The 13,591-nt window shown below is 37.3% G+C and overlaps 1 protein-coding gene across 2 annotated transcripts in view; it reads left to right on the top strand.

Moving 5' to 3' along the window:
• The window catches only part of ECT2 (epithelial cell transforming 2), a 31,046-nt gene that overhangs the window by 2,974 nt on the left and 14,481 nt on the right, over positions 1 to 13,591 (top strand). Inside the window, exons 3-16 of one of the 2 annotated variants that reach the window (XM_075157380.1) lie at positions 986 to 1,065; positions 1,167 to 1,259; positions 2,189 to 2,371; positions 3,053 to 3,142; positions 4,192 to 4,299; positions 5,493 to 5,566; positions 5,700 to 5,830; positions 6,843 to 6,958; positions 7,168 to 7,230; positions 7,625 to 7,847; positions 9,427 to 9,563; positions 10,231 to 10,350; positions 12,065 to 12,133; positions 13,120 to 13,230. In XM_075157380.1, coding sequence (XP_075013481.1) covers positions 986 to 1,065; positions 1,167 to 1,259; positions 2,189 to 2,371; positions 3,053 to 3,142; positions 4,192 to 4,299; positions 5,493 to 5,566; positions 5,700 to 5,830; positions 6,843 to 6,958; positions 7,168 to 7,230; positions 7,625 to 7,847; positions 9,427 to 9,563; positions 10,231 to 10,350; positions 12,065 to 12,133; positions 13,120 to 13,230 — 1,598 coding nt within the window. The remainder of the gene's footprint in view (positions 1 to 985; positions 1,066 to 1,166; positions 1,260 to 2,188; positions 2,372 to 3,052; positions 3,143 to 4,191; positions 4,300 to 5,492; positions 5,567 to 5,699; positions 5,831 to 6,842; positions 6,959 to 7,167; positions 7,231 to 7,624; positions 7,848 to 9,426; positions 9,564 to 10,230; positions 10,351 to 12,064; positions 12,134 to 13,119; positions 13,231 to 13,591) is intronic. The other variant, XM_075157381.1, reaches the window with a different exon arrangement.

Raw genomic sequence — 13,591 nt, 5'->3', positions numbered from 1 at the left:
ATAGTTTTGAAAAACCAAAAGTGCTTGGCTGAACTACAGAATTGTATGTAGGGTGGCCAAGAGGGTGTTGGTTTGGTATCCTTTCACCAACAAAGCGACTGCCTTAATTTTTAACTCATCTTGTTATAAAAATTTGGGGTTACAGCCATGAAATCAGACAAGTCTTCTGGCTAATGTATAGAAAGCTGTTAGTTCCATTTGATGCCCTCTTCTGTGGAATAAATAATTCCAGGTGATATTTTGACACCAGTGTTTGGAAATGTGCTACTCTGTTGTGTACGATTTTAGGTAGTCCTTAGAGAGATGAGTAGTCTTGAGCTTGAAATTAATTCAAGAACAAATCTTGAAATAAAAAACAACAAAAAAGGTATTTTTGTTTTCCTGCAATGCAGTAGCCAAAATCCAGTAGCAGTCTTTTGGTGCAAATGACATGGAAGCAATACTTGTCCTTTCCTCCTAATATTTTGAAAGCTTATTAATACATGGATAAAAAGATATCTAACTTCAGTTCCCATATTCCTTGGCGAAACTGAGCAGTTACTAGGAATCAATGGACCTCGTCAGCAAGGAACACAGAAACTAGAAAAGATACCAGCTATCTATTTTCCAGCAAGTCTTGGTATCTAATTCTGCTAGAAGCATTAAGGCAATAATTTTGTTGTTTTTCTTTCTCACCTCCACCCCTCACCCTGGCTGATTCCTCTAGCACGTTCTTGCATTGACTGTAAAGTAACTGGTCGTGAATTGCAGGATCTTGTTTCACCATACACTAGAAAGTTTAGGCTCTACGGTCAACTGGGTATACCTTATCTAAAGGACAGGCTTCTTGAGGTACCATTTATTTTCAGGCTTGTTCCTGATAAATGTGGTATCTTGAAAGGATGCAGTCTGCCTGTATTCTTCTATACATTATTGATTCATTTTTAGACATAACATGAATTTTTCTATTAAAATACAAATATTATCCCTGTTTCTCTATAAACAGAAGAAATGCCTCAAATAGAAACAAGAGTGGTTTTGGTTCAGGAAGCAGGGAAACATGAGGAGCTTCTGAAAGCCTTGGAGGTATGTGGGTCTAAGATAAAACAGTCACTGGAATGAGATGATATGCTTTTAGACTTCTAGTAACCAATTTGGTTCTGTACTAAAGTTCTCCTCTTCCACAGACCATTAAGATAATGGAAGTACCAGTTATAAAGATAAAGGAAACTAGTCCTGGTAAATCAGAAGAAAAACTAATAAAAAGTATTATTCATATGGTATGTCATGCAATTAAGCACACGTGATTGCATGCAGCATGTTGTACTTCACTGGGACTGAAATGTGCACACGCTTTAATTTATATTAATTGAGCATAATGGTCATCACAATATAAGCTGATGTTTCTGATGATGTCACAAAGCTTGTCAAAATTGGCACTTTTTTACAAACACTTTCTCAAATACGCAGCTCTTAATTAGTGGTGTTTTCTAACGGGGGGATAGAAATATCAGTGGAGGCATTCAACTGCATGCTTATATTCAGTCAACACATAAGTTTTTGCTATGAACTGACTTCATAATTGGTTAATTGACTTCTCTTTCAATTGAAAGCTGCATTCAAACTTAAGTGTAAGAAGTGGTTCTCCATTTCTTGATGTGAAAAACCTGGAAAATAAAATTTTGAACTAATGATTGAAATTTGAACAGACCAAATTTTTAGAGCCCTTAAAAATATCAAGCAATGAACAAAATTGACTTCTGTTCTTTAGACCTTATGCAGCATGGAGGTTGCTGTTGCAAGCTGGATGCTACTTTGTAGTAGCATCCAGAAGTACCTTAAGCTGTTCTGACAGTCTGAAATTTCATTTCTTTTTTGTGCTTAGTTTGGGAATATCTACAGATAGAAAAAAACCAATACTATATTATCAGTGTGAACTGATACATAAACTACTAAAGTAATTAGAATTCTTACTCTTCAGAAGCAGGAATTGCTTTAAGACTTTTTTTTTTTAGGTGCAGTTCATAGCTATTCTTATGCTAGAGAATAGTGCATCTCATTCAGCTTTCACAAGTCCTAAGAGTCTCTCTCTGTTGACATCTGAATCATGCATTTTTCTAATGGTCCAAAATAAAAATCAGCTGAATTTTGACACTAATGTAAGTGTGTTGCCTGAATAATACTTTCCCCTTCATCCCCGTAAATCAAGGAAATTAAAGTGCCCTACATAAAGACAGACACGATAGAAGAGCTTGGAGATTCTGATTCCCCAGAATTTGAGACTATCTTCATTGTCTCAGACTTCGAAGATTCTATCTTTAACAACCTCTGCAAAGCAGATTGCCGTGTCATTGGACCTCCAGTAGTACTGCACTGTGCACAAAAAGGAGAGGTGTGTGCTTTCTGTTGAAATCAGCTGAGTAATGCAGTGAGTTCTAAATATTAAGTGTTCAGAATAAAATCTATTTTACTTTGTCAATCAATCGTAAATATTCTTAGCAAGATAATTTTAAGAAAAGTTTCTAATGTTGTGTTAGAATAATGCATGTAGTGAGAAAGCACAGGCAGACAGTAGTAAGGCTACAACCACCGCAGTAGCTGTGGGAGTTGTTGACCCACTAGTTGGGATTGTGCCATTAGGAAAGGCAGCGTACAAACGATGCTCCAGCAGACACTTTATATTTCCAAAGGTTTTCACATAGAGGGGATGGATTGGGGAGGCAAAAAGGATGGAGCGCTACCTGTGGAACTTGGGGATGCTCTAGTTACTTTATTAGAACGCTGGCAGGTCTGGAGCTGAGGTATAACTGAATACACAGACTTGGACACTAATGTAAATATGTTGCCTGAATAACGCTTTCCCCTTCATCCCCATAAATCAAGGAAATTAAAGTGCCCTACGTAAAGACAGACACGATAAAAGAGCTTGGAATTCTGATTCCCTAGAATTTGAGATGATGCATGACACTGATGCATTTTAATACTAGGAACAATAGTACTGTGTTAAAGATAATGTTAAAACTGTAATGGAAGCAGTATGCTTTTGACTAATAAGCTTGCTTCTTACTTTCAGCCTTTACCTTTCTCCTGTCGTCCACTGTACTGTGCAAGTATGTTGAACTTGGTACTGTGCTTTACGGGATTCAGAAAGAAAGATGAATTAGTAAGATTTTTTTTTTCCTTTGGATTGGTAAAACTATATAAAGTTTGTTTTCAAAATACTTTTCTGTTCTATCACCCATAGGGTTTAACCATGACCAGACTCATACGGGGGGAATGAATTGTTTGTTCTTTTGTTTTGTTGCATGTCCAGAGGCAGTGCTATTTGAGGATGGGAACAAAACTTTCCTTGTCCAAGTCATTTTGTCCGTGCCATTTTTGGTCACTTTTTTGTTGAATGACATTAAACAGCTCTAATTCAGTAGGGCTTAAAGATTTGTAGATTTAGGCTTCAGATAAGATGGTATTTACCCAATAGTGTCCTCTTATTTGTACAGGTAGTAGTGTGGGCAAGTAAAGCTTTGTAGTCCTGTTCAGAGCATTTTCAGACATGTTATCTTGCTGCCATGCTATCTTGCTATCATGCTATCAGGACTTTAGTCTTGACATATCTAGGTATGAAGTGGTTTGATACTCTAGCACTCTGCTTTTCCATTTCAGTGATGCAGTTGGCAGCTAATTTCCCTATTGCACACCTGGGAATCAACACATCTTCATCTGGAGGAAAAAAAAAAACAACCCACAAACCAAAACAAAAGCCTTTGCCCTGTGTTAGGGAGTTAGGGATAGTTAGGTTTGATCAGCTAGATTCAAACTGGACAAATCGCAATCTTATGTAAATTCTACCTTCAGGTAGAATTGACTAATTCAATGAGGATAACATGCTTGAAATCTATTGCGCGTGAAAAGGTGAAGGCGTTATGTATGATGATCACAAGAGTACAGGTGGCTTGGATAGACTTCCTCAGGCTACACAGCAATGCTGTATTAAATGTAAAAAAAAAAAAGTTATTAGTTCTTCTGATGTATCAGCTATATTTTTTTCTGTAGATGTGAACAAGTTGTTTTAAGAACAAATCGGAGCATTTCTATTCCTAGACATTTAATGTAACCTCCTGTACCTTCTTTTGTAAACTATTTTTGTACTGCTCTCACTCTGCACTGTACACTTCAAAAGATATACTGAAAACTTATTTCATCTTTATTTTTCAGGTTAAGCTAGTGACCTTGGTTCATCATATGGGTGGAATTATTCGAAGGGACTTTAGCTCAAAAGTTACACATCTGGTGGCTAACTCAACACATGGAGACAAATTCAGAGTATGTAAGCTTGAGTTGGTACTTCATGGAAACTTTCAGAATTTGGCCCTTGTAGACTAGGTCTGTAAATGATACTTCAGTTTGTAAGTCGCTGTTTTTTTTCCTGTACTAACAACAATACTTGGAAGTGGGAGTTCATCTCCGTCTGGTGTTGAGCTTTGACATGTTTTTGTCTCTATTATTTAGAGAGCTAAATAATATAAATTGCCTAAATGAAGAGATTTTGAAATAGGCTAGTAAATGACAAGAACCAAAATGCTTCTTAAGTACTGATAACATCAGTACTTAAGACACTTAAGACATTGAACACTTATTTGTTCATCAATGAACAAGTGTTTATATATCAACATGCCTGCTTTTTTTGTCTGTGCAAACAATAAACTTAGAGGTAACTTGTAAAAAACTTTAGTACTCGATTTGTGTGCATCTTCCTTTAAAAATTATTTTTAACTTGTTATGTATAAGCATTCAAATCTTCCTTTATGTATAAATATGTTTTGTTTTGTTTTTCTGACAACACCAAAAGGGAATCCGTCAGGACATGTATGTCCAGTTGACAAGTAAATACAAGCTTATAGATTTTTGTACCATGGAGTATGACATAGCAAAGCCTATGTCCCTTGACTCTCCCTTGTTTGAATTCTTAGTAGGCTGTTGCTTTTTTCCTAGTCTGTCTTTCTAATCTTCCAGTTGGAAGAGAAGATCTCCTTTCTAACTCTGTTGAACAAACACTCCTTTCTGCCAACTCAAAGGGAGAAAGTAGGAAAACTTTACAATCTCTTTCAAGCAGTCATGGAAGTTACCTTTGGAATAGTCGCTTTCTCTTTGGTAAAAGCAGGTTAGGATGTTTGTCTTTATACAAAGTATCAAAAGCAGAAAAAAGATCCCATATTCCACTGGAACAGAGATCTGGTTTCATGTTTTTGTGAGGGATGAAGGATATTGGACTAGCAAAATGGTGCACTTTTGAGTAAGTGTCAAAATAGCTATTGATCTGATCTCCTAGTCACTGACGAATTAATACATTCTAACTCTTGGGAGTTACAATTGGACATGATTCTTGAAGGAATATGTTCACTTTTTGCAGTATCTGTTTTGAAAAGTAAAAGCAAGGTTACAAATTTTTCTTGGCATGGGAAAGACTTAAATGGAAATACTTACTTGATACAACTTGTGCTTTTCCTGCTTTGTAGATTGCTGTAAGTCTTGGTACTCCTATCGTGAAAGCTGAGTGGATTTATAAGGCTTGGGAGAAAAGGAATGAAATGTAGGTGTTTATTTTCCTTCAACCTTCACCTTGCATCCTGTTCACCTGTAGTGTTGTGAGCTTCTGTTTAAATAGTGATGTAGCACTGACTTAGTGACCTTTTCGTACATCTTTTTTTTTCTTTTTTCCCCAGTGATTTCTGTGCAGCTGATGATGACTTTAGAAATCAGTTCAAGGTTCCTCCCTTCCAGGATTGCATGTTGAGTTTCCTTGGATTCTCTGATGATGAGAAAGCTAACATGGAAGAAATGACAGAAATGCAAGGTTCTTGTTTATGAAAGTTGACCTGTGGAAGGAATGGGGTTTATAACTGATAAATACTTCACTGAAGCTGAAATGCTGGATTGTGAATCCTGAAGCATTAATGAAGACTCTTCAACTTGGAGATCTATAAATTGATTTTTAGATGTTGGTGTATGCATAAGTTCTGGTAGCTGTTGAAGACTTCAAACTTCCTAGGCTGATTGAAAATAAACAATTTAAAAAGAAGTAGTTATAGGATGCTTGAAAGTATCCTGGAAAACTTGCTACATAATATGTATATTCTGCTTCAGTTTTCGTAATCAGTTTTGTGATATGCATCTTTACATAATTCACAGAAAGCATCCACAATGTTTACAACTTTGATATGAATCATCACTGGTAAAACATGTGATTGGAAGTGTTCCGTTTTTTGGTAGTGAACTACAATATTAATAATCACGTTGACAGTAATGATGTAGCAGATAACTTACAAGTCTCCAGCCTTGTGTTGCTAGAGTTGCATGTAACAGGACTACAGAAATGGGAATGGAGCACGCTTGTAACAGCAAGGCTTTCTCAAAAGAGGTGAAAGTTGGCTGGGTTTACTCCCTGCCCCCCCTCCCCTCCTCCCCGACCTGTTTACCTAAAGCTATTCAGAAGATTGTGATATGCACAGGTTCTAGCTTGTGGATGTCTTTAGGGTGAATATTCCTGGCTTGCTCTTCCAAGAAACAAGAAAAACTTTCCAGAAGAATATTGCCAGACAGGTTTAAATGCTCTCTGAACTCCGTGTACTCTTGAATTTTCAATGTGTACTTTACTACTGCATGCTACATGCTATTTCCTAAAAGCTGTCCACTGCTGATAATATCTGGCGTGTTATGTAAGCCCAACAACTGATCGGCTCACTGAAGAGTTCATCTCTCTTTGGCTCTTCTCTCATTAATGATAGGTGCTACAGAACTATCAAGTGAGCTACTAATTTCTAACAATAATATTCTTCAGTCTTGTTAACTTGCCTTTTTTTATCTAGGAGGACATTATTTACCAGTTGGTGATGAAAGGTGTACGCACTTAGTGGTTGAAGAAAGTACAGTAAAAGATCTTCCATTTGAACCTTTAAAAAAACTTTATGTTGTAAAGCAAGAGGTTAGTGCTGACAAATTCTTGAAAGAATATTGCTATATAATACTCGGTATGTGAGATATATTTTCCCTGCTCCCCCCCCCCCGAAAAAGCCACATGTTTGCATTTAGTATGCAAACTGCCTTACTATTATATATATTATTTTAAATATTTTTAACTTTGGGTGAAGTCATGTAATGTGTTCTTAATGTGTGTTTTCTTTTTTCCTTTAGTGGTTCTGGGGAAGCATTCAAATGGATGCCAGAGCTGGAGAGTCCATGTATTTATTTGAGAAGGTATATTGAACTCTCTCACATAATGTGCAGTATATATTTGGTGGTAAAATTAGCATGTGCAATGGTATGTGTGGGGCCAGAGACAAAATGTTTTAAAGCAGCGTTTACATTCTAGATAATCCAGTATAAATTTTATACATAGAATACTAATTTGGAAAACTTTTTTCTGCTTCCCGAAGGTTGAACTTATTTTTAGTCAAACAAAATACTAGTGTGGTTTCCAGTTTTTTTAAAAAAAAAAAAGGGCTTCGCCCATTTTCCCTCAGCTTCCCTAAGAAGAGTTGTGTTGTGTGCTGATCTCTGCAGTTAACTTAGGTTTGCACTTAGGTTTGCATTGACTTGAGCTGGACGCAGCAGGTAAAAACATTAAACTAAACTTTCTTTTACTCTATAGTCAGAGAGTCCTGGCCTCAAGAAGTCTGTGTCACTACTTTCTCTGAATACTCCAAACAGCAATCGCAAAAGACGCCGTTTGAAAGAAACTCTCGCACAACTGACCAGAGAAACAGACATGTCGCCATTCCCTCCTCGGAAACGCCCATCAGCTGAACATTCGCTTTCTATTGGGTCCTTGCTGGATATTTCTAACACTCCAGAATCGAGCACTACCAATGGAGGTAGAGCTAAAAACTTTCATTCAGACACACTTGCAACGTTTAAGAGCTCTCTGCATACAAGTGGTAATGGTAGTGTAGGGAATTCTTACAGGTTTTGCTACAGATTTCCTAAGAAATACCAGGCTTTCTCCTTTTCGAAGTATGCAGAAAGCAGAATTGGAGTGAAGAGTTCAGACACAGACAGAGGCCAGGCTGCCTCTTGTCATTGCAGTAAGCATACTCATACCTGAAGGAAAACAAGGAAAAGATATGGAGTTGATAAATATGAAGTACAGTACAGTGTTACTCCAAAATGCTTCAAATACTCTGCTGAAAATCTGCAGCAAATAAGCAATGTAGTTAAGAGTAAATCATCTAAAAGCCTCTTCAGTAGGAGAAAGGAGGACAAAGATTCTTTTCTAAAGGAATTAAAGGGAAAATTCCTGCAAAGCCCACTCTGCCTAGGTCTTAGAAAAGTTCTGTTGAGATAACATTGTTTGTGCCAGCAAACTGTCATGTCTAAAACTTCACAAGGATATAAATCACCAACTGGTTTTGATCGGTTAATTGGCAAAGAGCTTTTAATGTCTCTGCACATGGTTCTTGTGGAAGAGAGGAAACTGCAAAATTGTGGATTAGTCAAAAGATAATATCTGAGGGGTTTTTTTTGGGGGGGAGCCCCAGTTCCATCATATAGAGGAGGTATCTGGAGTTACTACTTTTGAAAAGCCCCTATATACAAGTCAGATAAGTAATCTCAGTGAGGCACAACCTGTAAGTAATAATTCAGAAGGAATACAGGAAAGGTCAGCTTACTCTCAAAGACCAGCTTTCTTAGATCATGCTAGCACTCCTGTAACCCCTGGTACGGAAGTTTCTTCTAATCCAGCATCAGCAGACAGTTTCAGAAAAAGTGCTATTTTGAAAACAGGTAAGGTACTTATTTCATAGTAACCGTGACAATAATGAACTTTGACATCAGAATGAGTGAGTACAGATCTCTGAGGTCCAATACATGAGCAAGTATTTAAAACTAATGGACTGCTGCTCCACCTTGGCTTTAGCTTTAAGAGAAATTACTTTCTTGTGTCTTCTCCTCCCCCCTCTACCTGCCCCCCGTAGGATGAAATGTAAATGTTGCATGGAAGGACTGATTTTAATAAATGGTTTTGAGCTACATACCTAATGTAAGGATGGTAGGCAGCTGAAAGATAATTGTTTACATGGCAAAGTGAAAGTAGAAAAGTACTTTTGTACATAATGTATGTAGAAATAATGTTCAGCACCTAATCCTCACTTCCTACTAAACATAATAGGATTAAGTCATTGACCTGCCCATAAGTGGCTTACTAGTTTCAGACTAGTTTTGAGGAATAATATATTACTGTTGTTCTATAATTAGGCTGTAATAAAGAAAGCCATTTTCTAGAAAGAGCTCTGATAACTATAGAATAATCTACAGAATAGCCTTTAAAAAAAAAAAAGCTTATCTTCCCTTAAAAACTCTGAAGATTTTTTTTCCTGTCTTTGAAGGTGAGGTTTTTTTAGGGACTCTATTGTAATAAAGCTCTATTTTCTTTTGGGAATATCTCGTCATCAGAAACACCAAAATCCTGTGCAAGGCCTTCCAAAAACTCAACTCCTCTTCCACTAAAGCAGTCAGCAAGATGGCAGGTTGCAAAGGAATTGTATCAGACAGAAAGCAACTACGTTGATATTCTAACAACAATCATTCAGGTAAGCTGGTTTTAAAGCAAATACAAGTCAACTGTAATAAGACATCTAAAGTTTACATCAACATGATTATTTTCAGCCTGTGATCTGCAGGCTTTTGAGGGCTTGGGTGCATCAAAGGTTCATAAAAAAGACAATGTAAACAGTCTCATGTAATTTTACTGACATATAAAAATGTTTAATACCTGTTAATAATAAAGGCTGGAAAATACAATTTCTACTTTGGGATCTGCAGTGGAATTGCAGTTTGTGTGGAAATTCCAAGCTTCAGGAAAATAGGATCTTCATGATTCAGGTTTTTAATATATTAGTGAATAGAGAGAGATGGCAGGGGAAAAAAACTTTTTATAGTTATTCCAAGAAGAGCAGAATAGCAAACAGCTTACAGGAAGAGCTTAATTTCTAGAAAGTTTGTTTCCATTGCAGCTGATTATCTACTTAAAGAATGAGCTAAGATATGCATGAGTAGAAAAGTAGATGAAAGGGGGTTTTGTTGTAGTGATGTATCTTAAAACCACTCCTCCATAACCCACTTTTGCTAAATGGGAATATCTCAAGATTATGACTGCAGGAAAGTATGATCTGGAGGGAAAACACTTGCTTTCATAACTATTTCTAACACAATGTGTGTCGGTTGGGAGGGCGTTAACTCTTTTGTCTAATTCATCAGCTATTTCAAGTTCCATTGGAGAAGGAAGGACAACTTGGAGGACCAATCCTTGCACAGGAAGAGATTAAGACCATATTTGGCAGCATTCCAGATATTCTTGATGTGCATACTAAAATCAAGGTAAGCTGCAACTTTTCCCCTGCAGGGGAAGCTTTGACATAGACTTTGAATCTTTTCTGCATGCTTTATCTGCTGGATAGGTGTAGATTCATCCTAGTGCTGTTACATAGTGTTCAATCTATGGAATTATGTGCAAATCCAAAGTATGCTTTAAGATTTAACACATCTGAAGCCTGAGTATTGTGCATGTAACTAATATTGCCATTCATCAGCTGGCTTCTCCTTTTCCCATTTTGATACCTTTTCCTGTAGGAGGTTTTCTGTAATTGATACAAAACTCGTCAAAAGGGCCAGTGGTATCAAATGGTAGTCTGACTCTTACAAGTGCTTCTAACATACATGGTTTCTGTTAAAGCAATGAGCAAGGACTCTTGGAAGGATGGCTAAAGCTATGGAATTAAAAAAGGAAAAAACAAAAAACCAAAACCACAACAACAAAAAACCCCCCAAACCAACCAACCAAAAAAATTGGTGTTTTCCTGGCCTTTAGACATGTTCATATAAGGCGACGTCTGTCATTTGGTAGGAAAAACTAATCGTTCCTTAAATGGCTGTGAACCAATTGTCAGAAACTACCAGCTCATAAAACTGGCTTGCACTTCAGCCTGTGAAGCAGTTAACCTGGTACTGAGGTGTAATAAGAGCTGATTAGAATTCCCTATGAGATTGTTTTCTTGAGGCTTTCTTTATTTTATATTTTGATCTGGATTGCAAGCGCTCTCTGAAGACATCTCTGGGTCTCACAATAGACTACAATGCAATTCTTCCTCAAATATAAAGTCATAAAATCTCCTTCAAATAATGGCATATGTCTATTCCTGTCTGCATTTCACGGTAGGCTTTTAAAATAGAGGGACTTGCAGACTGCCTGCAACTCAGTGGTTTGGTGTTTTTGTGTCATGGTTTTTTTTTTTTCTTCAAGTGTTGGGATCCAGTCTAGTTAATCACGATAGGTATTGATATGTGCCCACTGAGACTGAGATGAAAGTAGAGCATGTGTATCGATGTGTCAAGTAGGATTCACGGTCAGCATGCAGTGTAGACAAAGTTGCTTAGATGTAGTGGTTGTGTTTTCCTTCATCTTTTGAGTAATAATGATAAGTGGCAGCAACAAACCAATATTAATGGTGAATCCTTTTCACTTAAGGCGAATCCTGAACCTTCAGCTGTGTCCTCCTGTCCCTGTTATTAGCTGACAGTGAAGAAGCTTGATCCTTATCAAGCTGATACAGGCTTAACAGCTTGGTCTCACTTTCCTTGACACCCTGGTGCAGCGAGGGAAGTCTATGCTAGTTCTATTTCAATCCTATCTTATGGACTTAAGAGTCCTATGTTAGTTGTGGACTCTTAATTAGAATTGGTTTAACTGTCTTCTGTGTATATTTTTTTAATAATCTTCTGGGATATGTTCTGTAGCGTGTTGGACACAGCAGTGTGATCGTGTTGCACAGTTGGTTAGTGCTGATACACAGCTAGGCTCTGCTTGCATTGATTGAAAACTATATGTTCAGTAAGCCAGAGGTCTCTTGCTTTCAGCTCTCAGTAGACTAAAGGGGCTTACTGTGAAATTGTACAGCTTTTAGGATTGCCTGTTTTGTCAGCGTGGAAACACACAGCTAATAATATGTTTGGCAGAACACCAATCCCATCTTACAGCTTTATGCAGTTCATTCTCATCTTATTTTCTTCCCTCCCATCCCTGCATGTATTCTAGGAAGACCTGGAAGATCTTATGGTGAATTGGACTGAAAGCAAAAGTATTGGTGATATCATTCTTAAATATGTAAGTTTCTGTTTCTTTTTTTTATGCATTAGAGCTATTATGAGCTATTATCTTGCCTTACAAATAATCCATTTGTAGGAGCTAGCAAACACAAGTAAAGCACTACTGAGTGAGCAAGAACACTAACTTGTATCATTGTATTTTCTGTTTAGACTTTTCAGTTGAGTTAGGTGATATACTTTGTATAGGTAATCCATGTCAAGATTAAGTGTATGTATTTGCCCACTTGCATGAGGAGGTAAAACTCCAAATAGATACGGTTTGAGAATTTGCTAACCCTACAGACATGCTTTTTACTTGGACATTAAAACGGGCTCTTCCTGTAGCCTTAGCTATCTGCTGCCTCTGATCAATAGTAAATAACAAGGAAAATAACTTTTCACGGAAACTTCTTGGGTTCTTCCTTCAAGACTTGAAATGTGTAAGTGAATAAGGACTCCGTGTTTTCCCAACTACAGAATGTGCAGAACAGGAAAGCTAGGTCTGGGTCTGCAGTGCATTTTAACATAAGTACTCTGCTAGGTATCTTGTGCTTTTGCTGACCTGATCATTTTGAGGCAAATAGTGTTTGGCATTCAAAGGTTTTCAGTCTAAGGTATTGCTTTTGGTGGTTCAGTGTCTTTTAAAGGTGATTGCAGTAACTGGAGAAAATACCTGTCTGAAATTTCCAAAATTCTCACCAAAAGCATCTTGTTAGGTAAGAATCTGCGTTCTACTTGAGCTGCTCAGCAGCTTCTAAGACTGTCACAGGTGTACTTGATGTTTCTGAGAGCAGTCGGCATTTAATCAGCAACATTGAATCTTGGGCATCTGGCATGCAAGAATGTCTTAACTTGTTCTGTGAACACGCATGGGTTTACAACACATTTTTTATTATTCTTTATTGAAATGTGCCTTTGAGCAGCTTTGTATGGCTCAGGGCATATGAACATATGTACAGTGCTACATAATATGTAAAGTGGAGCCGTAACAGTTGTTTCTTTCAGTCGAAAGACTTGTTGAAAACATACCCTCCATTTGTGAATTTCTTCGAAATGAGCAAGGAGACTATTACTAGATGTGAAAAACAGAAGCCAAGGTTTCATGCCTTCCTAAAGGTAAGTGTCTGCAGAACTAAGTCTTTGAGTAGAACATGGAGACCATTACCAAGTAAACTACTTAATGCAGTAGATGGAAGAATGTGGAATTTTGGAAGCTTAAAAGAATGTGAACATCTCTTGATGAGACTGAAATAGGAAGGATTTGAACTTCAATCCCTCAAGCTCCCCGTAAGACTCATTTTCATAAGAGGTCCAAGTTCCTCCTCTGTTATACAGCTTTCAAGATAGTTTGATTATATGCATTTGTTGCTGGAAAAAGTGCATTCTGATTACTTTCTACCAAATACATGTCTTCTCTTTTCTGTAAAGATAACTAGAGCTGCTGCTTTTTATTGGTCCCCCTCCCTGTGTTTAAAAG

Source organism: Calonectris borealis, chromosome 9 (genome assembly GCF_964195595.1).
Source record: "Calonectris borealis chromosome 9, bCalBor7.hap1.2, whole genome shotgun sequence".
NCBI lineage: Eukaryota > Metazoa > Chordata > Aves > Procellariiformes > Procellariidae > Calonectris > Calonectris borealis.
This window is presented reverse-complemented; position numbering and strand designations above follow the sequence as displayed.